The sequence below is a fragment of the Passer montanus genome, unplaced genomic scaffold (genome assembly GCF_014805655.1).
Source record: "Passer montanus isolate IOZ18808 unplaced genomic scaffold, ASM1480565v1 scaffold2, whole genome shotgun sequence".
Taxonomy (NCBI): Eukaryota; Metazoa; Chordata; class Aves; order Passeriformes; family Passeridae; genus Passer; species Passer montanus.
The window spans coordinates 13,494,057-13,517,629 of record NW_024366591.1 but is presented as its reverse complement, the minus strand read 5'-3'; the positions used below and the strand labels follow the sequence as shown (position 1 = coordinate 13,517,629).

The 23,573-nt window shown below is 38.2% G+C and overlaps 1 protein-coding gene across 7 annotated transcripts in view; it reads left to right on the top strand.

Moving 5' to 3' along the window:
- The window catches only part of GRM1 (glutamate metabotropic receptor 1), a 183,429-nt gene that overhangs the window by 114,902 nt on the left and 44,954 nt on the right, over positions 1–23,573 (top strand). For all 7 annotated transcript variants that reach the window (XM_039707557.1, XM_039707556.1, XM_039707558.1 and 4 more), the window contains one exon: positions 23,240–23,486. In XM_039707557.1, the coding sequence (XP_039563491.1) occupies positions 23,240–23,486 (247 nt within the window). The remainder of the gene's footprint in view (positions 1–23,239; positions 23,487–23,573) is intronic.

The window sequence follows — 23,573 nt, the reverse complement described above, 5'->3', positions numbered from 1 at the left end:
AAAACCAATTTTAAGGAAAATTGATAATTTTAAATTTGGCCAGTCATCTGTTTTACAATTTTTTTCCCCCTTAACCAATTAAAATGTATACAGTTTATTTCTACTATATAGCATTCACATTAAAAACATGTCTTACGCATGGAAGTAACTCTTACCTCATAGCAAGGGAAGTATACCTCTGCATAGACAATTTTTCTCTTCCATTCAGAATCTGAGAAAATGAACTAAAATATTTGAGTAAGATTATGTTTTTTAGTAAATTAATTGAGAGATAATTACATTTCTATGAAACATTTCCTGGATGATTTTTTGCAAATATTTTGTTTGTAGTTTGCAATTATTTAATTTGTATTCAAAAATGTATACTTGATAGTAAGGAAGTTATTTCCTTAGAAACAAAACTAATGAAACCTTACTTTTCATCCATTTCTTTCATATTTACATTTTGATCTCCTGTATCCCTTAGCACTAATCTCAGTTGATCTTCTCATGCTCTCTGAGCTGCATTCTCATATTTTCTAGTTCTTCCCTTTTCCATCAGTAATACTTCCTAATAAGGACTTCCACAGTACCTTTTCTCCCCTATTCTGCTATTCACCTTTGAGGCTCATCACCAAATACTGCCACTGACTTTAAACTGGCCTGATGTGCTGACTGGCAGCCAGGCTGGCCTGTCTGGGTGCTGAGGGACTAACAGCAGGTCAGACAGGCCAAATCCATACAGCGTTTATACTGATAATTTTTCCTCAAATGAGTTACTAACTTTGGACTTTACAAAAATGTTGATTTTTTTCATGTAAATATTTAATCTGCTCCAGAAATACTTCAGCTCAGACAAAGAAGTTGATATAGGCCAACAGGGGCAAAAATTGCTAAGGAGAGTTGAGTGATTTATGCACAGTGCAAACGCACAGCCTTCTTTTGTAAGAAAAGAAACTTAAAATTGCATGGTTTTGTTCATTCCATTTACACAAATAGATCTCATGCTGATGAACAAAGGTTCAATTTCGAGACATCTCAGCAGCTGTTGTAAACATGGGTATTTTGTTATCCTGCCTCTCTTTGGTTATGAAACTAAAACTGATTCTGAGCCATCATAGTCACCTTTTATCTGGTGGATCAAAGGCAAAGGAACTCCCCACGCAGTGACTTCAAAATGGCCAACGTGGGGTATTTCTGCACAGAATGTGTAGGTGAGTTTTCAGACAGTGGTTGCTTTAGACTCTAAAATTGTACTTAAGCAAAAAAAAAAAAGTTAAGAAAATCATGGAAGAAAATTAGTGGAGGTTATTTTGGTAAGAAAATATCTAACCCCAAACTTTTCAGGATATCCCAGGTTTGAAGTCACTGGGTATTGGAAGAGTTCTGAAGAGGTACCATCACATGCCTGCCTAGTGTTCTCAAGGTGTCAGGGACCACTAAATTCTGATAATACTAGTGAAACACAATATCATTAGTCTACATTGGTAGACTCTGACAGTTAATAGCATCAAGTCAGGCATTCAGACATCTTTCCCTCCTCTAGAAAGCTGTCGATTTTTGCATGACTCCTCAAAATATGTGATACTTCTTAGGCTTTGCTGAAAAATAATCAGCTATTTAATTTGGTGGTGTACCCTCAGGCTTATCACACACAATTAAAAAAATACATAAATGTCTCAAGTCACCAAAGGGAAGCATCACAAGGTATCGTTCCTAATAATGACATAGTTACAGAATCAAGAGTTTGCATGACTCCTCAAAATATGTGATACTTCTTAGGCTTTGCTGAAAAGCAATCAGCAATTTTAATTTAGTGGTGTACCCTCAGGCTTATCATACACAATTAAAAAAATCCATAAATGTCTCAAGTCACCAAAGGAAAGCATCACAAGGTATCTTTCCCAGTAATGACATACTTACAGAATCAAGATATCTCCATGTCCCCAGCAAATCTGTGGGCAATACAATACTTATTTTTGCTTAACTACACAGATCTGACTGCTGACTGTCTGGCACCACCAAAGCTTTCTGTGAACATATCTTTATCTGACATTTCTGGAAGGTTAAGGATGTCACTTTAAATACTAGCAGCTTCAAAGCTGTTTGGTGGAGACACTCTCTCCAAGGAGGTCTAGTATGACAGTGCCAAGAAACCGCCTTCTTCATCTCTCACAGATTTGGAGGCAGGACTCTTCACAAACTCTCTGTTAAAAAAAGGAGTCTCTTGCCTCTTCCTTCCTTCACAAAGTATCTCCACACACAAATTTCAAGGAGAAAATCCATAATGCTCAATAAACAATAAGCACTTATATTTGAAACCCATTAAAAGCGCCAATAGATGATGTGACTTTTTGTGGTACTACAAATTTAAGTACTTCTGTCACTCCTATGTCATCCTAGGAAAATATTCAATAACCAGTACTGGTATCAAGCACCTTATCTCCAGTGTATCTAAGAGCTTTTTCTCCTACCTCAATATTCCTATGAAAAGGCACATAGGGCCATGCATCATGAAAAAACGCTGAATCCCCTGTGGTCCCAGGAGTCCATGCACATTATTAAGAGGTGTTTTGAATATCTCTGGGTCATGACCTCTTTTGTATTACAGAAGTGCTCTGTTAGTCCTTACTGAGAACAAAACACACCCATACTTTAACACAGACAGCAATTCTCGAAGGCAATACTGCTCAAGTTTGTTTTCCATGTCTGGAGAGCTAACATCTCAGGAAACTCTAGGATGAAAAATAGAAGCATGTACAAAAGTTCTTGTGATAGGCAAGCATAGTGTAATTGTATTTACACAGCAAGGGGTTTCCTAGGAGCAGACAGAAACGAGAAAAAAAAATAGAAAAGACAGTGTTGTTCTTTGAATGCCTTATTAAAATATAGTAACAATATTTCAACCTATCTATGTTTTGAAAAGGAGATTAACAGCAAAGTTTGTATCTGTTGAGAATTTTCAATTACTGCCTGCCCATTATAATTTACTCACATACAATCTAATCAGTTTACTGAGTAATTTATTCAGAATTGCCACTGGCGTGTGAGGTTCAATTTTTATCATTCATGGATAGGCAAGGACTTCTCCTCAAGCAATTACAGCTGCTGCATCTGCAATTTCTCACACCCTGTTACTGTTGAGTCAGCATTAGCTCAGGATTGCATACTCCCTACAAAAAAAGAGAAAGCTAGTTCCTAGAAATCTCCCTTCTCTGATGATAGGAATTACTACTGGAATTCCCTCATTCAGTCTCTGAGAAGACTGATGTTGTCCTTCAGAATTTCTCATATTATACTGAGCCCTGAATGTACATGCATATTTTGGGGAAAAAATAAAAAAGTATATCTGCTCTAAGTGTTATTGAAAGGAAGCAAGTCCAAGTGTGCTCTACTCCATGAAGGCTGTAGGGTGCCTAACAGTTTGCCACAATTTCAGAATAGCTCATTTGGATTACTAGAACTAAGTAGTAGTAGCAAAAAAATTCTTGGGAAGAGAAGAAATCCATCAAGACTGTGCAGTTACTGCTCATTTAGATCATCCCTTTCTGCAAAAATTAAACAACTTACTTTTCCCACTTGGGTGGTAGCCAAATGAGTGGGAGCTCTTTTTGACTCACTCTTGGCAATGCTTTAGCCAAGTGCCTCTTGTAACAGAATGCCTTTCCCTATCCCGCTCTTCCCTCTTTCTCCTGCTGCTATAGGAAATATTCTTCTTACCCAATAAGATTCAAGTATAGAAATTTTATGACCTGCACATGTATTGGATCTGGCTGAGATTGGCTTAACTTTCCCCACAGCAGCCCCCACAGTGCTGTACTCTGTATTGGTAGCTAGAAAAGGATTGTTAACACACCAGTTTTAGGGCATTGCTGAGCAGTGTTTGCACAGCATTGGTGCTCTCTCCCACCACACCCTCACACCCCCACCCTCAAGGGCTGGTAGGCTGGGAGTGAGCAAGACAGCAGGAGGGGGCAAAATCAGTTGACCCAAACCGACTAAAATTTCCACACCATATGAGGTCATGGTCAGCAATAAAGGATTAGAGAAAGGATGAGAAGGTGAGAGAGTATTTGTTATTAAGGCATTTTTCTTGCAAAGCAATACACTGAGACCCTATTTCCCAGGAAGAAACTGGACATCATCTCCTTTTCATCCATGGTCTTTGGGATTTTTTTTTAATCAATCTACCTTTATTTTGACCCATGGGGTTTTAATTTTTATTTTATGTATTTTTCTCCCCTGTCCTGCTGAGGAGGAGGAGTGAGAATGTGTCTTGGTGGGCACCTGCCAGCCAGCTGAAGTCAACGTACCACAGTAGAAACACATTTGTTCTCCTAGAAGTTATTCTGCTAGAGTTTCCTGGATATCCAGCTGGCCAAAACCACTTCCAGTACAAAATTAAATTGATTATCTGTGCCACTAAGGTACTTGTAATGTATCCCATATAGCTGCTATAGTCTGTAGGAAACAAAGCATGCCTTACAGCTCTGCATGGACCCCTGACACATAGCAGAATTCAGAAATTCACAACATTCTTCATGCCCATCAGATGAAAAGTCAGAACAGAACAGAGTGTTCTAACTGTAACAAAAAATGCTGTTTCTGAATTTGAGGTTCTAAGACAGTATCTGACTTAGGATGGACCTGACAGAAAGTTCCCTTAGCACACAGCCTCAGGCACTGCCCCAAGAAACAGTTCCTGCTTATCTCAGTTCATTAGAAAACTCAGCCTTTTCTCCATTTTGCAGATTGTACACTGACAGCAAGGTTAAATGATAGACTGTGTACATCAGGCAACAGAGTTCAGAGATTTTTCCAACAGACTTAATAATGTTTTCTTAGGATGTTTTCTCCTTCCAAATGGAAGTCTGATTTTTTTTTCCCACACAAAAATACACTGGCTTATCTTTCTCTGTTGCATGTGGTGAACCCACATAGGCCAAAATTAAATGCAAATCATACTCACACAGAAATTATGTAAAACTCAATGCAGTGCAAACACTTGTAAGTATGTCTAAAAGCTCTTTTACAAAATGCCTTATTCTCCTCCTGGCAGATAATTCAATGGCTGGAGTTTATGTAAACCAGGTGGGCTGAGCCTTTCTCTGCACCACAAGAGACAGTTATGAAATTAGTAATGGAACTGATGCAAATAACAGATTATGCTCACAGCAGTTCATCTGCTGGGACAACAAAATACATTGGCAGGCAATCAGCACAAACATTTTTCAATAGAGCAAAGTGGAACAAAGTGGGCAATTCATGATTCATTCATCGATTCAATTGATCTTTGTGACAAAGGGTTATTTGTCAGTGAATGTATTTGTTGCAGATAAGAACAAGAAATGTAGATATTTTTTGTTCCAAAGGAAGTCATAGTCCAAGTTCCCTTTAGGATGCTTACTCATATTTTGGTCATGCCATAAGGATTTCTTTATCTCCTAATTCCTGTCTTGGCCCAAGAGAACTGCAAGCAATCAGTCTGAGTGCATCCAGAGTCACAAGGATCATAGGACCACTCAGTCTAGAAGGTAGCTCAGGAAGACTGTAGTCCAACTCACTGTCAAAGAATGGTAAGTCATCAGTTCAGACCAGGTTGATCAGGCCTTGAAAACCTCCAAAGTTTTCAAGGTCTCCAGTGTGTCTGGGCAACCTGTTCCACTATTCAAATGTGAAAAGTTTGGCCTCATATCTAAAGAGGGAGTCTAAATCTCTCTTGTTTCAATATATGCCCATCATCTCTTGTTCTTCCACCAGACCTCACTATTAAAAACCTGTCCCTCTCTCCTTCATAACCACCCCACAGGTATGAGGTGCTTTTGTAAGGTTCCCCTGCAGCCATCTCTTCTTCAGGCTGAACAAGCCCGGGCCCTTCAGTCTGCCCTCAGAGGCAAGGATTGCAGCTCCAGATCATCCTGATTGCCCTCTGCTGCAGGTACTCCAGGTTATCAGTGTCTTTCTGTATTAGGGATTCACAAACCACATGCAGTGTTCCAGGTGCAGCCTGATGAGTGCCAAGTAAAGGATGGTGGTAGTGGTTAGATAATGCCATGCCTCAGACACTAGTTGTGCTATTTTTACCGTCCTGCTTACAGGATGCTGCTTGCCATCACTCTTGCCAAGGATCTGTATGTCCACCCTATTCATGTCTCAAATTTAGTCCTAAGAAGGTGTATCTTTTTCCATCTCCTCTCTGCAGCAGACATAAACTTTCACCACATGTGGCCAGTTCTGAAAGACCACCACAAATTGTCATAACATATTAAATCATGAGCAGAACATAATGATAGCAGAAGAAGCTTGGGAAGAAGGTTAAATATTCCAGAATATTTATGCTTTGATATGAAAAGAGCAGAGTCATACTTCTTGAGATGAAAATGTCAGTGAATATAGACTATTTTGTGACAGTAAAGACCTTGGGCTACATTTGGCTGTAATCTGAAAGAGATGTGGAATGCAAGGCAGAGGTGGTTTAGGTATTAGAGATGCACACAGCAATACAAAAAGCAGTGCAGTGTTACATGAACATACCAGCACAAATAGTGTATTTGTATCTCTGGAATAATGTCCAATCATTTCAACAATTGGTTCTGAAGTCAGGTGGGGTTGTTAGCCTCTAGTTAAGATTTCTCTGAAAAGCGTCCCTAAGTGTTTACCACCATTGTCACCCACTCATTAAAAAGTAACTAGTTTTATTCCATCCAGACTCACAGTTCTTATAATTTTAGTCAAAAGTTTTGGGTTTTTTTCTGACATGGTATATCTGTTTTAGATATGGTACTCCCCAATTCAGTGCCCCTGCCAAGACTCTCCCAAACTAGATGCCACTCACTTACTCACCCCTTCCCCTTCCTGGTCCAGGAATGGAGTTGAGAATTAGAGGCACAAGAGGTGAAAGTCATGGTTTAAGATAAGAAAAATTTACTGTAAACAAAAATGAAATAAGAAAGTGAACAACAGCAGTACAGTGACAGCAATAGAAGGTATAAGACAAAGGAACAAAGAGATGATTTACATTAAAAACTACAACAAATACCAATCAACTCTTCCCCACCACACCACCTTTTCTCCCACAGCAGGGTAACATAAGAGAAAGTCCCTTTCCCTCACCTTGGCAATGATGTAAGATGATATCAAATAACATTACAGTCTTGGCTACAGCCCCTCCCAGTGATTTTGGCTGAAACAAGGAAAAGGATAATAACATCTTTTTTAGGAGATCTACAGGGCCTCTACTCTTGCCTGTCATGATGTTTGTTTTTCTGTTTTTGTTTGTGAAGTTCTGTTTGACTGCATTTATTGCACCAGATGGGAAGACAGAAGACTGAGGGCTGTCTATTCCCGTCCTGAGACGCAGTAGTACTTGGCCAATGTATCTTTCAGGTTACATCCAGGCCACCAGTAATGTAGTTCAGAGCTTCTCTTAATCAAGAACTTTTTTCTTAATACTCACCCTACTTCTATTACATCTATATGAGATGACATGGGGTTCTCCTTTTCTCATCTCAGTGGACAACACACTCCAGGATGTCTACTTGATTTTTCCACACTTTTCTGAAGGAGTGAGTGCATTTCCAGTGAAAGTTTACCTGAGTTGTTTCCAGAGTTGGACAAATTAGATCCAGCAGACATTACTAGGGCTCATGCTGCTGTGTCAGACAAGTGTGCAGGTGTTTCTCTGAGAACATTCTTTTTAATCTCAACATCTGCTGGGCTCCTCCATAGAACACCTGTCCCATGAGATTTTTCATCAGCAGAAGCACCTACAGTAGGAATTACTGCCACTACAATAATTCAGAAAAAGTAATCATAAGACAACAGCTGGGTGTGCCCTCTGCCAAGTCAACCACTGCTGGTAAATCACCTTTGTCATGTATAGGAGACATATGTTTAAGATTTTGAAGAAGGAATCAAGTTACTGACATGCCATAATTTCTTCAAAATATATTTTACCTTTAGTATGCTGTGAGTTGTCCATGCTCACCTCTGCTATGCATTTTCATTACATATTTAGGTCCTGTATGGCACTCTTTCTTCCTCAGTATGAGTCAGGAGATCCTCGTGATCCCAGGAGGGATCAAGACCGATTGCAGTTTCATTGGCACCTAGATCGAAGCCTACTGGGGAAAACTTGTCTGAAAATATTCTAGTTGCTACCTTTCTTAGTCAAGTCTTTTCTACAGCAGATAAGACAGGAGAGTTGTAGTTTCATTGTATTTTCCTATGTTACAGACAGCTTTTAAGTCTTAAAGATGAGAAGGATTAATAATGTGCTTATCTGTGATAAATCATGTAAATTATTTGTAAAAGATTTAATGGCCAGGTTTTTGTTAATTTTGTTCTAGCATTTTGTGTCCATATTTGGAAAAAAACAGTTATATTGATCTTATATTTTTTTTTTCCAAAAGTACTTTTAAACCAGTCTGTCTATAAGTATACAATAGAAATAGATATCTTTCTTCTTTTGTGACCTATAATAAAAAAAAGGCATTATCATGAAATAAAAGAGAAGAGCAATATTCATGTGCCTTTGTAAACAGCATATAACACAGTTCACAGAACATGCATATTACAGTAGTATTTGACAAAAGTTTTCTGAATCTACACCTACATTTTCCATTCTGGATTTTAATGGTAAAAGCTTGCACTTCCAGGCTTAAAAAATCCTCTGGTAGGCTTGTGACATTCACCCTTCTCCATTACATGGACAAACTGATTGTGCCACTAAGGAAGAGGACACCTGAATCATGCTCCCTTGTGCTTCCTTCAGGCTTCTGTCTCCTGTGCCTAGAGAGAGACAGGGCCACTCCTGACTGCTCAGATTGCCACAGATGATTTAAACTTTTATCAGGATTACAGTGAGGACAAAAGCACAAAATTAAAACAAAAATTGACTTGTTCCTAGAAATCAATTGTTTGTGCAGGTTGTGCATCAGAACAATTAGCAGAGATATAATCAATTAACCAAACCAGGAAGTCAGCCAGAAGAAATAACACAAGTAACTGATCTGAACACAAGACAAACTGCTTTCTGTCACACCCCATGTCTTTTATTAAATGATAGCTTTCATTTCCTCATTTACCTAGGTGGAAAGTTTTAAATGCAGCTTGCAATTTTACAGGTTGTCATTACTGGCAGTGTTACCCCATAAATACAGGTGCAAAGGAGAAGAAGTGGAGGCTAACACACGTAGGCACAGTCCTACCTTCTCACACCTGTCTAGCTGCAGACTAGATACACTTTGCACATAAGGATATTTTCTGAAAAATAGCCACTAGCATTCTTAAAATAAATCAGTTCCTCTTAAAAGATTGTGGGCATGCAGTGGCATAAAGAATAATAAATTATGAGCCTGAGTGATAAAGCCTAAACCACAAAACCCACAGCATTTCCTGTTCAGAATATGCTGTATTGGTATCCACAGGGAGAATAATCTGATGGAAGGTGTGTGGTCTGAAAAGTAGTTCTGCTAGAATCAATCTCTGTTTTCCCATTCATACTGGGATGTCTGGGGAAGTGCAGAAGTCTGCTTGTATGGAGAGAGTTAGGGAATAATGATAAGATACTGCATTGACACTGGGCTTCTGGCTGAGCCAGAAATCTACTGTAGCACAGCAAGGCAATAGACCAGGTTATTTCAAAATGTTTCATCCAGCTGAGATTTTTGAGATTCATACAGTAGAAAGTAGCTTTGGAGGAGCCCACAAGTTCAAATCTTCCATTTAACTCTGGATTCAGGCTCAGCTCCATAGGAATGAAAAAGCAGGGCTGTTTTCTTCGAAATAGTAGCACTGTACACATCATGCTAGGCAGTGAACTGTCTATTTTTTGCAGAGGCCAGATTAATCTGCTGCTTTTTCTAGGCTCATTTTGTCTAAAAATTCATACCACGGGGGCCTGTTTTCTTGACAGATCTCAAGATCTTGTGTTTTCTTCATTGTCACATTTGGCTACACCCAGGAAAACAAGAGGTGGGCTAAAATTCATGCTTTTAAAATTCTTTCAGATCACAAAGAATTCTGCTTCTGTTTTATTGTTGAAATTGAAATGTGACTACAGATTAGGGCCACTTATCTTCTGATTTGCTTATCTTTCTGTACTTTGCTTCTAATCACTGATGCATTGTGCTTGTGCAGACATTGTTCAGAACTCCTAATCTTAGCTATGTTTTAAGAAGGATCATTTCTGTGTTGCTGAACACAGCCCTGGGCAGGTGTCCGGGTGAGGCGACAATAAAGTGGGTCTTGTGATCTGTGTATTTGTGATTAAATTATTGCTTAAAGGGAACACATGGGTGCTCCTAACAATCATTTGAAAAGTATGCTTAATTTCACCCAAAACTGTGAGTGTACTCTGCTAGTTTATAGCATAGCCCCGCTGGTTAGGGTGGCCAAGACCACTTTGCAGCTCCAGAGCAGCTGCAGCATCTGGCTTTGGTCCTGGGAAGCCAGGGGTTTTTCTGTAAGAAGCTGCATGTTTGCAGGACTGCTGTGTAGCCTGGGCCTTGCTCCTTGGATATCCATGTGGCTCCAGGAAGGCAGCCCTTCACACAGAGGCTGTCTTGTGTGAGGATATGGACTATTGAAAACAAAAACAAACCCAAAATCAACGGGAATCTTGGCAAAGGAGAAATTTGGAGTAAGCTATATTTCTGCAGAAGTAAGGCACATTGGTGTTCGTGTTGATTTGTATTCTGACAGCTAATGCTTGTGGTTTTAAAAGCACCTTAGCATTGAGAACAGAAGTGAAGAAGAAGGTTTGTTCTCTTAGAATAATAATAATAAAAACATTAAAAGAAAGGAAAAACCAGTACTACTGGCTGATGGGTGCTAAAGACAAGAATTCTGAAGCCCTTCTAAATCAACAGTGATTTAAAGCATAGTAAATAATGAATATCTTTCCTGGCTGGTCTTTGTACTCAGGCAGAACTACTGGAATTTAAGATAGGAAAAGATCAGTTATGCCCGCTAGTTTGTGTCCTACCATGAGGTGAGTACTTGGTCTATTAACATGAGATTCTTGACTCACACTTCTGAAGGCCTCAGAATCTCATGCCCATACACTGACTTAGACATTTACAAATCTAGATCAATGGAGGGAAGAAAGTTTGTGATTTGTTCCATTTTCTGTCTCCATGACACATAGGAGCACAGATGAATATGTGTATTTTATTACAATCATCATATTTTTCCACTCTAAAGACCCTGACTTTTGTTTTGGGTTTTGTGCTGGTGCCATATATTTAACATATACTGAGAATAGATCTCTTGTAAGTTCCTTTGCCTCATTACATTCTGCGGTTAATATGAAAATTGCTTATTTTCAACTCTGAACCAGCATTTTCTGATGAAGATGCTCAAAATTAGGCTCTTCAAGTGCATGTTCTGAGACCTAGATAAATTGGCCTGATTTTTAAGGGTACTGATCTCCCATAATTTCCATGAAAGTCAACAGCAGCTAGAGAAGTTCAGGCATTAATCAAGTCAATTAATTAGGTACCTGAATATGTATTTAGGTTCCTAATTTAAGTATTGTATGGTGGATAATGTTCTGAAAGCTGCAGTACAATTACTGAGTTCCATCTCGTTCTTTCAGATAAGGTCTCAGGCTTCATATAAAAAGCATGACACCTAAAATATAATTTGTCCTATTTCCTGAACTTTCAATTTTTCTATTGCAGTGTGTTACAATGGAACATCTACAAGGGTATCTGACTTGACTTTATTTTTTCTTTTTATTAAGAGTGAAAACTTGATTAAAACTAGCCAGATAGCATAAAAATCTGTATACATTCTTTTACGTTTGTAACTGAATTTGATTTTAAGTGTGTTCATTCCTGTCTCATGTAAGAGTAGCAGCAACTTAGTATCTGCTCGGCTTGTTCCAAATAACTGATCTGTTAAGAATAGTAGTTCTAAAGATGTCTAAATATGAGTGTGCGAGTAAGGCAGCAAGGTTACACAGCTACCTAAGGGAGAGGGGAAGACTCGAGATTCGGATTTCTTTCTTTTTAATTGTTTCTCCCCAGGAGTTCAGGTCATGTAGAAAATGGTCTCTGTGGAATCCTGTTCTTAGAGAATCTTGGTCAGGATCCACATGGCACTGGGAGAAGGCTGTGAAGAAAGCAAGAGACGAAGGCAGATCCAAGGTCTCTGTGATAATAACTACATTAAATAATATTAGGATTAAATTGGTGCCTGAGGCCTTGGGCGCATGAACATTTGTGGGACTCTGCAGAGTTTGAGAGAGGCTCAGAGATAGTTTATTGTTGAACTCTAACTGACAGAGGTAGCTGTGTGAGACACAGTAATAGCGACAAATTAAATCCTCTGCTTTTGAATTCCCAAGAAAGGGAACAGAAGAAAATAAGAGAAAAATCATAATAAGAAGAATACCACCACCACTGCCCCAAAATAACTGCCCAACAAAACCTATGACACCGGATGAGAATATGGCCTCTGGACAGGCTAAGACAGATGAAAAGCCATTCCGTTCCATTCCGTTCCATTCCATTCCATTCCATTCCATTCCATTCCATTCCATTCCATTCCATTCCATTCCATTCCCACTTCTTGAGAATCTTCCATTAAAATAACGGTGCTGCTGCCTATGTCCTTTAACTGCAAAGGCTGAGCCTGACCATTCAAATGCCTTTGCTGGCATTAAATTTTAATCAGCTAATGAAATAATAAGATGGATTTTAAATGCTATATTAGTATTTGAAATCAGCATCTTTGTTGATTACATATACAAACCATTCAATCAAAGAAAAAGATCATCTGGCATATTTTATTGCTGATTATATGATGAAATATTAATTTCTAATTAAGATAAGAACTGAGAAATTATATGTTGCTGCAGAAGGTGAATAATAATTTCAAATAAGTAAAACAACATATTGTGGTCATTTTGCAGGCAGACTGTACACAGTCCAGAATTTGAGGAAATCATAATAATTATTTGTAAAGATCTCATTGTAATTGCTCTCTGTTTCAAAAAAAGGATGGTGGAATCACCTCATATTCTCTTCTATGTTGTTCTTTTTGTTTTGGTTTTTTTTTTTTTCTAGAATGAATATGTAATTTAATGTTATGTCCTAACTATCTAAATTAGTGTAGCTTTCTTTTAAGCCTAAACTGCTTCTGACTTGATGGATTCCCAAGTTCAGAATCAATATTTTATTGATTTCCAGTTTAAAGCCTTGAGTATCATGTTTGAGTATTTGACCATAATAAGCCACTGTATTTCCATGTGATTTCCTGTTCATTTCCATGAGCCCTCCAACATGTGATCACAGGATTTTAATCAGGGATGAACTTTCATAAGCTTGAATGGCTGAATATTGATTATTTTTATGATCTGCAAGTAGATGAAATATCTTTACAGCTTACTTCCTTCATGATGGAGTTGATTCCAAACATTTTCATTAGAGTGTGCATAAAAATGAATGTCCATAACTTTATTTCATTATGGCATTTTAAGTATGCTTCTGGTTTGGTACATGACTGCAGCCATGAAAACGATGGCACATAAATACAAAGTCATGCTTCTTTGCAAATCATTTGTACTGATGCTTACTTGGGATTATAAAATACATATTCTGTTATAAAATATTATATTCTGTTGTTTCCCAGTGTATTAATTCTAAAGAGCAGGAATTAAGATGACAGCCAAAAGGAGGCAAATTAAGATAATAGCCAAAAGGAGGCAAACAAAAACTTTGAAACTTAGCATTTTTGGCAGGTGTTTATTATCTTGCTTCACTGTTGAACATTCTGTGAATTGTACTTCTCAAGCTGATTTCGTTGAAGCGCACACACAAATACTCACAAGTATGAGTCTTTTTTATTATTATTCTTTGAAATGGGCTGATTTTTTTTTCACCTTGCACTGAGCTATACTTTGTAGATCCTTCTATTTCTGTTTCATTAAAAACCAGACCTCACTGCAGAGCTATTTCATCAAGATCATTCCACTGAAAGCTAGGAATAAAGGGAAGCAATGCTAAAATGTTCTGCCAAGCCTTTAACAGTTCATAGCAATGGATGTGTACAGAAGGGGTTTCAAATGCCAGCTTGCAGGCTTGTTTAGAGAAGAAGGAATCTCAGCATATCATCCTCATAGGCCATAAATCCTATATTTTTTGGTAACATTTTTTATGAGGAATTTTAGCCTAATGGGAAGAAACACAGAGGCTTCAGGCCATGTCATCCCCTACAGAAGCTTTATTAGGCTGATGAGCTTCTGTCAAGCCATCTGCTCTAGGTGGGTTTCTCTAGACCTGCATTTAACAGCATGTCCCCCTGTACATGAACTTGTGGAATTTCTCTGCTTGTTACCTAGTTTCTTGCTCCTTTCCCTCTTGCTTTTGTGGACTTACATACTTGCAACTTTTCAACTCTGTGATCAGTTTCTTCAGCTCAGTGACAGTAGTTATAAACTCATGGGAACAATCTGTGTAGATTGCAAAACCTGTGGTGTTGGAGGGGCAGCCTAATGAAGGAAGAGACAGAACTCTCCTGGGGCTTCTGGCATGCAGACAGATGTGCTGTTAGCATGGCTCTCAGGTGGTGCATTATATTCCCCTTAAAGTCCTTTCTTTCACTGCTAAACAACACAAGAGACAGAGTAGGAAATGTGGATTTATGGAGAAGGGGAAAAGGAATCTTTTTCTCCAACACAGCCTCCCACTCCAGTGATGCAGTTCTGACAAAGCCATGCTGGCAATTGCTGCAAAGGCCTCCAGCCTTTCTCCAGCCTCTCCTGAAGGCAGACAGGGACTGCAGCATTGCACATCAGCTATAAGTGCTTGTGAATATGTAATATCTTGCCCAGATGTGCCCTCTCTGCTCAGCCCTGCATTGTCCTGTGACAACAGGCTTGCCCCGTCTCCACATTCACTTGTGGTTGGAGGCAGCCCTAGGAAAGTGACAGTGTTCTCGTCCCATTTGGCTTCTCTGGGACACAGAAAGGAGATTGTCTACTCTCCTGGACAAAGGCACACTAGAACACATCTTCATCATCTACCTCTTCATCATACCTCTATAAGCTATGTGCATTGTCACTTGCTGCTCCTCCTGGAGTCATAACGTTGTGTGAGAGTCTGAATGCCCATGGGAAGAGGCAGGAAGAGCAGAGTGGGGAGCAAACTTCAGACTCCTGTATCTGTTTAGCAAAGTCTGCAGAGTGGTAAATGGAGGAGGAGTTAGATCAGTTTCCTTCTGTTTTGCTCCCAAGTCATGTGGTGAATTCAGACTTGGCATAGGGCTGGCAGCACTGCTGCGTCCCCTTCTCCTGCCCTGTGCTTAGAGACTCTGACACTCGCTCTACATCTGATTAATGAGTGAGTCAGCGACTCGTACAGTCATTTCTCCTCACAATGTTTCAACTTCACAGTGGCACTGTTGTATTTGTGTATGCCAGACGTGTTCCAGAGTCTTTGACACTAAGCTCTTAAAGCCCTAATGTGCTTACATAACATGATATGGAGAACCAAGAAAGTAAATTTAATTAAATCTTTCCCCACTCCTTCTGACACACAGGGAGAAACAAAAGGAACTTATTTTTGAACACTGGGGAATAATGTGGCATACTCACAAAAGCAGCAAAGAAATTGAAGACACTGGTGGTGTATAGTATAAATAAAATGGGTGGTAATCTTAAAAGATTAAGGTGTTAGATATCTGAAATGAGGGAGAACCTGTTCCTTGATGGCTGAATTCACATTCTGGTTTCTTTTAGCCATGGAGTTGACATCTGTAAAAATATGCTGGCAAAAATAAATTTTAAAACCCCAAATCCTTTTAAATTCAATATCAACTTTATTTCAAGAGAAGAAATTTCATCAGTGATTTGACTAACTTTGCTAGTGATAAAAAATAACCCCCTCCATACAAATACTGCTGCAATTACCATCCTTTTAATGCCTTAGAGAATTATAGTGCAAATTTTTGAGGAGCTTTAGCTGAACACCCAGCTTTCAAATGGGTGTTTCTCTTCTCTCTAGTTTTATACAGAATAATAGAAATACAGTAATCCCAATTAAAAAAAAAACCAACATTCACCATATGTAATAAAGCAGTAGTATCTCAGAGTCTCATAGATTTTACCATGCTCAGAAAGAAAATAGCAGGGTGTCTCAACTGGTAACTGTAATTGTATCCTAGCTTTTCAGGGAAAAATACATCAAATGTAATTGCATGAATCTAATCTCTTTGCTCGGGGAAATAAAAACCATTTGAAGAATGGAAGCAAAACCTTTCTGATTTAATGACATCCTGAAAACAAAGTCTGAAACCCCGTGAACTTCATTTATTGCTTCATGAGTACTGTAAGATGTCAAATGTTTATCAGCATATTTCAAAATCTGGTGTAGATCCCACATTTTGTAAGGTATTCTTTCCTTTTAGCTTCTCCTGTGAAAGCTCTTCTTCTTCTCTTTCCAAAAGGTAGAGGAACTTGCAGTTCTAGATAGAGAAATGCATTCCTTCCTATAGAGTGGCAACATGATGATCAGGGGGACATTATGGAAAGATCTTTTCCTACATAACAATACTAAATCCTTCCTTAGCCTTACCTTACAAATAGAGGAGCTCTGTCCAGACAAACAAATAGTTTACATACAATGGGAATTGAGTTACTTGTTTCATCTTGTGCCTTTCTGATAGCTCTATCCTTTGTGTATGGCATCCCTGTAAGGGACCTCTCCTTTCTTTCACTGTATTTAGTTACCTCTTGGACTTGCCTCCCTGCTGCAGAGATACAGACACCAAAGTGAGAAGTAAAGTGGTAACCATTGAACATATCGTACCTCTTGGACTTGCCTCCCTGCTGCAGAGATACAGACACCAAAGTGAGAAGTGGTAACCATTGAACATATCCTGTTCTGTTTGAAAACAGAATAGTAACTGGTTTTCTGGGAACAGAAGCCATAAAAGAAACAATAATTTACTATTATGAGGGGATCATTTGTTGTAGGTTGAATGAAACACATATTATGGTCTGTGAAATATTTTTCAGCCTATCAATTCTTTCTCATGAAAATTGCAAAAGTTATTTTAAATTAAGAATGAACAAAGCTTTGTTTTTTTCTGAACATCTTTTGGCTTGGAAAATATGCTTCCCCCAGGTAATTTTCCCACAAATTATTGGTGGTCACATTATAACTTGCACATAGAAACAGCAGTCGTTGAGACAGCCCACAACAAGTGGAACCTGTGCCTCTGATTCACAGTCGCTTGTTCTAGTCACCAGATCTTGGCCTCTCCCTCATAGGTAGTGAGCTACAGCTTGAAATGCCTTGGAAAGCAGGCAGTTACATAGGAAAATAAAACCTCAGGAATTCTTGTTACTGCATATTTGATTGTGGGCTGGAAGAGGTTTTTGGATGTTCGCATATAGAATAACTTGTTGCCTGTGACTTATTTTTTGACATAGTGAGTACAAAGTTCACTTTTTATTCTTCAGATGTGCAGATTTCATTCAGCCATACAATATTAATGAGCAGAATGTATTTTTTATCAAAAAGGTGATATGAAGAGAAAAAACCAAAAGATTCACAGGTTTTAAAAACACCATGTTGTACTTATCACATCTAGAGAAATTATAACCTCTGTTACTCATTTTGCAGTGCCTTGAAGTGAAATTTATTAAATAATTTTGTTGTTATCTTTGAAGTTAGATAATGTAAAAAGATGTTACAAATAGAATATAAGAGGGAGTGAGCTGGCAAGGTTTCTAAAACATTTGAATCAATAATGGCAAATGAGTTAAAACAAATGAAACCCTTTGCAAAAAATATTTTATATAATCATAGTTTGGCATGGTTGTTAGAGGATTAGCCATTATTGAATGTTCCCATGTGTGGAAAGATAAGCCAGGGCAGAAGACTGACCTGTCTGAACAGATACCTTTGACTGGAACTCAGGGAAAAAAGGAGAGTTCATGTCATTTGAGTGAAGGGGCCACCAACTCAGCAAGGGTGCAAGGATTTCATGAGGTTATGCAGGGAGAAAATTAGAAAGGCCAAAGTCCAGCTGGAACACAATCTGGCTATTGTCATAAAAGACATTAAAGGGGGTTTTGGTGGACTTGTCAGGTTAAGGGTTGGACTCAATGACCTTGAAATTATTTTTGAACCTAAATTATTCTATAGTTTTAACTAAAATTAAAAATTAATTTTTTTCAAGGAATTGGTGACAAAACAGAAATGTAGAATTTGCTACATTTTGTCTTCTATGTGCACACAGATAAAACCATAACTAAATATTTAAGCATCTAACTAAAACTGTTCCATATTTTCTAAGTAGCCATATATCCTAAAATTTTACAAAAATCACCCTTAACTAAGTTTGTTCATCACCATTAATGTGCCATTTAGTTTCCCGAATAACCTTCAGTTGTTGCCTTTAGACTCCCAGATTTAAAATGACTGGTCAGGTCAAAATGCTGACCTTCTGCCCTGCTCCTTGAAAGATCCTGTCGAAGTTTGTCAGGTCTTCTTTAGCATGAGGCAGTGCAAACTATGCGACATCCACTGTTTTCCAAGGACATGCTATGACATGCAAACAAACAAACCTGCACAGAGGAAGATGAGCAAGTTTTCTTAGAGCCACTGGGGGTTCTTTTATTTCATTGGAGTTTTTTTAATTTCAATTCTGTTGGGCCTGACCAGCGTTAAAGCAGATTATTAAGGGTTTTGTTCAAATGGCTCCAACAGCTGACAGGCTTGAAGCATTGGCCATCTCTGTAGGAAGCCTCTTCCAGTGTTTGTTGGGACTGAAGGGGAGGACAGGGAACCTGCCTCCACAATTTGTCTAATGGATATGGACATTTTCTAGAAACCTGGGTACTATTCTACCAGTTCATATCCAGCATTTTTTGGAGGAAGGCCTCTTTAATCCTTGGCATTTGCAACCAAAGTATGGGAGATTTTTTTATTTAACTTCATTTTCCCAGTGAAATTTTGCCCCAATTTTTCATCCAGATTTTTTTTTTTTTTGCATAAATTAGCATTCACATTCAATGCAACCATCACCCATGTTGTAACTTACAACAAAGCAAAAATCTCATTTGGCCTTCCCAAGCTTGGCAGTCCTGAAAAGGACAACTGCAAATTGAGAATGCAATATATTCAATTTTTAATACCTTCATACCTCTGTCACGACCACCAGAAATGAAGATAGTTTTCATGACAGCTGGTAACTTTTTATTTCACCCTAAACATTCAGCAGATGACCATAGCAAATAATAAAACTGTCTGCCTACTCCAGATGAAATATTGTCTTTTATAACAATTTTGCTGAACAGATTTTGGCTTTTTAAGCTAATCAAGAGTCATCCATGAACAGACTGTGTTCTTTATCAAATGTCTGTGTTTGCTCAAAATTTGCCAACTGGCTAGATTCCCCAACCAAAATGTTTTTACATTTATTTCCATCACAAATTCCCTCCTGCCCTAACCTTTCTGGGGACTGCAAAAGAGGAGTATTTGGTGCTGAGTTTTATATTGAATATCAAGAGACATCTCCTATCTTTACTTTTACATTATAGTTAACTCATATCTTGCCATAATTCCAATAGCACATTTTTTCTTTATTTCAGCTTGTCAAGTGGGATTTGCAAAATATACTCTCTGTTCTCAAGAGCACTGTTAGCTCCACACTGACTTCACAGTAAAAGCACTAAATTAAATTCATGGCTGCCTCACAGTCACATCCTTCTGAGGACTTAGCTGAAGCTGGTATTATTTAGCTGTGAGGTGCATTACAGTAAATGGAAAGATTAAGAGTGATTTTCATGAAAATTTGGACTCTTTTCTCTTCCTTCCTTCTACCTGTAGTTCAGTATCACTTTTAGCATTATTGCGAGCATTTTTCAGTTGTGCGCAGCCAGGATGTGGAGTTTGATTTTTTGTTGGGTTTTGTTTGTTGTTTTTTTTTCTTCTTTTCCTTTCCAGTTAGTAGTGTATGTGTGTACGTGCCCTCATCCTCTAAGGTTTACTGACAGAAACAGAGCCTAAAATCAAAACTGTGATTAAAAAAATGACCCAGACTACTGAGAAGCTGTTAAACTTAAATTATTAAAGGAAGATTTGCATTAGATCCAATAGAAAATTAAGTATGATATTTAGGACACCTGAATTTTTCAAGGTCATCCAAAAATTAATGGTCTAATTTGAGTGACTTCAATTAATCCAATATTCACATGACTTATGACTTACAGTTTTTCTTTGCTTAGTGAAAACTAAGGTCTCTAAAATTAAAAAAGAAAAAAAGGTAGAAAGCTAACAAAATATTTTGTATTAGTCTTTGTAGATCAATGATATTTTCTTCCATGGGCTGAGCAACAAAGAAAAAAATAAAAGTTTCACTGTTCAGAGTTCTGCTTTGCTCATTGTTACATTTCATAGACTTACTGAGGAAAAATACAACTTTATAGAGACAGCCCATGACAAATATAGTAATACTTTTGCATTTATTAAAAGCTTGCCCTATGAAAACTTAATTGAACATGTTTTTTCTCTGGCTGAACACGATTACATTATTCCTTTTGTTTTAAAACCCCACAGATATCTAACTGATTGTCTTAAGTGAACTTTACAAATTCAAATGCATAATCAATCATTTATAAATATGAAAATGAAACAGAGTGAATTTTGACTCTGGGAAATTAAGTTGATGAAAAAGAGTAAATGGTAAATAGTAATAGTAAATGTCATTCTGGATTTACTGGAAAATATCTTATTTACATATAAGGATTTTTATATTACTTATCTGGAGACAATTTATTCCCCAACCAGACAATTTACAGGTTGCTTTCTACTACAATGCAATTTTTTCTATAGGTGACATTAAGGAAGTCATCTCTGTAGTGTGGGACTATATGCTTGCAACCTTAATTTAGGTGTTCATTTCCAAACAGTCAAAAGAAAATTCTTCAGCCACCAAGTATTTATTCTCTTTGGAGGTGTGCATATCATATTGAAATATGATAATCCGAAGCATGTTTTGCTGAGTCAGTACATACTTAAAGGAATGGCCTGTTTTTAAACATTGGGAAATCCTGTTACATTTTGTTTTCTACTTACATGGAGACTTGCCTCAGGAAACACATGGATGCTGTCCTTATCTCCTGCAAGAGTTACTGATGTTTATGCTCCTTTTTTTAACTGATTTAAAAATTTGAGAAAGATCTGAAGTAAACTTTCATGTAGTAGATAATGAGTGCTGTGCACTATCTGCTTTTTGTGACCTCTTCCATAACCTGCTGCTTAGAAGCTTCACAAGAGGAATTCTGTGCCAAGCCCAGGTTCTTCCAGAGACTTAGAGACTGATAATTGCATTTTCTAGCTACAAGAAAGCAGAATCAGTGATAAATTCAGTGTGCTATTCCTATGGGATTAATCACCTGATAAAACACCCCAAAAGGTAATTTATTGAGACTATATATTAGCATATACAGGCATAGAGATGTCAAGGCTATGCTGTACATAAGTGAGGGTGCACAAGCACTGGCATGCTCTCTGCTTCCCTGGGTGAATGTTCTGTCATCTTGCATACAAGGTTTTCTATTCTTTCTGTGTTTCTCAGCATGAATCTCAGTGGTGTTCCTTTCATGTGATTTGAATGGGAGCTGTGAACCTTCTCTCATAAAGAAAGTGGCAGATACATTGCCTGTGGAAAGAATTTCTTTGTGCTTTCTTTCAGGCTGCTCCTTGCTTAGTGGTGCTGGTGGTGAATGTATGGTAGTGAGGAGCACATGAACTCATTCAGTCAGATTATGCTATATTCACAAAGCTTTTTAAATTCACCATCACGTCTGTTTGCTATGTTAAGCTCATCTGGAAAATAGTTACTGAGGCAAAATTTTCTTGCCCAGCTGCAAAGAAACCCAGGGAAAGCAAGACAGCTATCCCTGTATTTGGGATCTCTGTTATCCTATGAATTCCCAGCCAAAATTTCTGAGTTTTAGGGCAAGCAAACGGAGAAGACCTATCAAATCAGAGCCTTTTCCAATGATAAATGTAAGGACAGTCTTCATGGTTTGATTTGATATCCATAGCATAGCTACATTACGGTAAGGAACTATTTTTTAACTTTAAAGTTTTGGTGGACTTGAAGATTTTTACCTCCTTTCATCATATTAAAATGACAAACATCTTCTCCAACCTGGATTCGAGAAGTGTCAGTTAACAGCTAGTCTCTCACACATTCTACTTCCCTGGTGCACACAAGATGTTCCTGAGACGAAATAACAGAGACAGGATTGCCATTGCCTGTTAAACATCCAGTAACGTGGGAGGCCTGCAGATAAAAGCAACTTGCAGTTTGGAGCATATTGTCATTGAATGACTCAAGGGGAAAGAAGCAAAACAAGGAGGTTTCTTACTTCCAGCTGCCTCGGGGCCCTGCAGCCCAGGTCTGCAGTGCCTTGGGGTCGGCACTGGCAGGGTCTGCAGCAGCTCAGCTGGCAGAAGGCAAGCAGGGAGCAGCCCAGGACCCAGCAGGCTCTGATGTGAAGTGCAGCCAAAAAGCAGCATCCTGCGACAGTGCTGGCCCATCTGCAGATCAGGGGGAAAACCTTTGGGTGGAGAAAACCTCTGCTGCCGCGTTGTTTCCGATCAGAGGAAGGAGACTTCAGTGTCTGTTCCTGCTGCAGTTACACAAAAACTCAGTGTTGTGAACTTTGGCTGACTTTCTGTAGCAATCCCATACTGGCATACCTAGTACCAGTTTTAACTAAAAGGACTGTTTCTGATAACTTGAGAAGTGATGCTGATTTATGTTGTTTAGTTATTAATGCTGAATGAGGCATTGCTATCTTGACCCTCAAAAACATGAGATTAAAAAAAAATGTCAAATGTAACAAAATGTCAATTTTTCAAGGAAATAACTTTAAAAATTATTTCAGTGGAAATCTGTGTTCTTGGTTAACCTTCCCTAAAATAAATAATATTTTGGAATGACAAGGAAAAATTAAAAAAAACCAACCAAACAAAAGATTATGACATGATGAAACAGGTGCTTTCTCATGACGCATTTCACTTTTAATGAATTCAAGATCACTGGGGTGGTGGGTGTTTCATTTATTTATTTATTTATTTATTTATTATCCCTGACTGGAGCCTTTTTTGTGCCTCTAAAGCTTTATACCAGAAAGAAGGAAATCCCTTTTATACATTGTTGGGGTTTTTTTTCATATTTTCATGTAATTTCATCTTTCTTTATAACCTCCCTTTTTTTCTTACTCCTGTAGGCAATGAGAGCTTAGAAGAAAATTATGTGCAGGACAGTAAAATGGGATTTGTCATCAATGCAATATATGCTATGGCTTATGGGCTACAGAACATGCACCATTCCCTTTGCCCCGGGCATGTTGGACTGTGTGATGCTATGAAGCCAATTGATGGCAGCAAGCTCCTGGAGTTCCTCCTCAAATCCTCATTCATTGGTGTTTCTGGAGAAGAAGTTTGGTTTGATGAAAAGGGAGATGCCCCTGGAAGGTAAAGAGCTTTCATCTCAACTATTAAACTATTAAATGTTACTGTGTTTGGTGATATAGATTTCTTTGGGTTTTTTTTTTCTGAAAC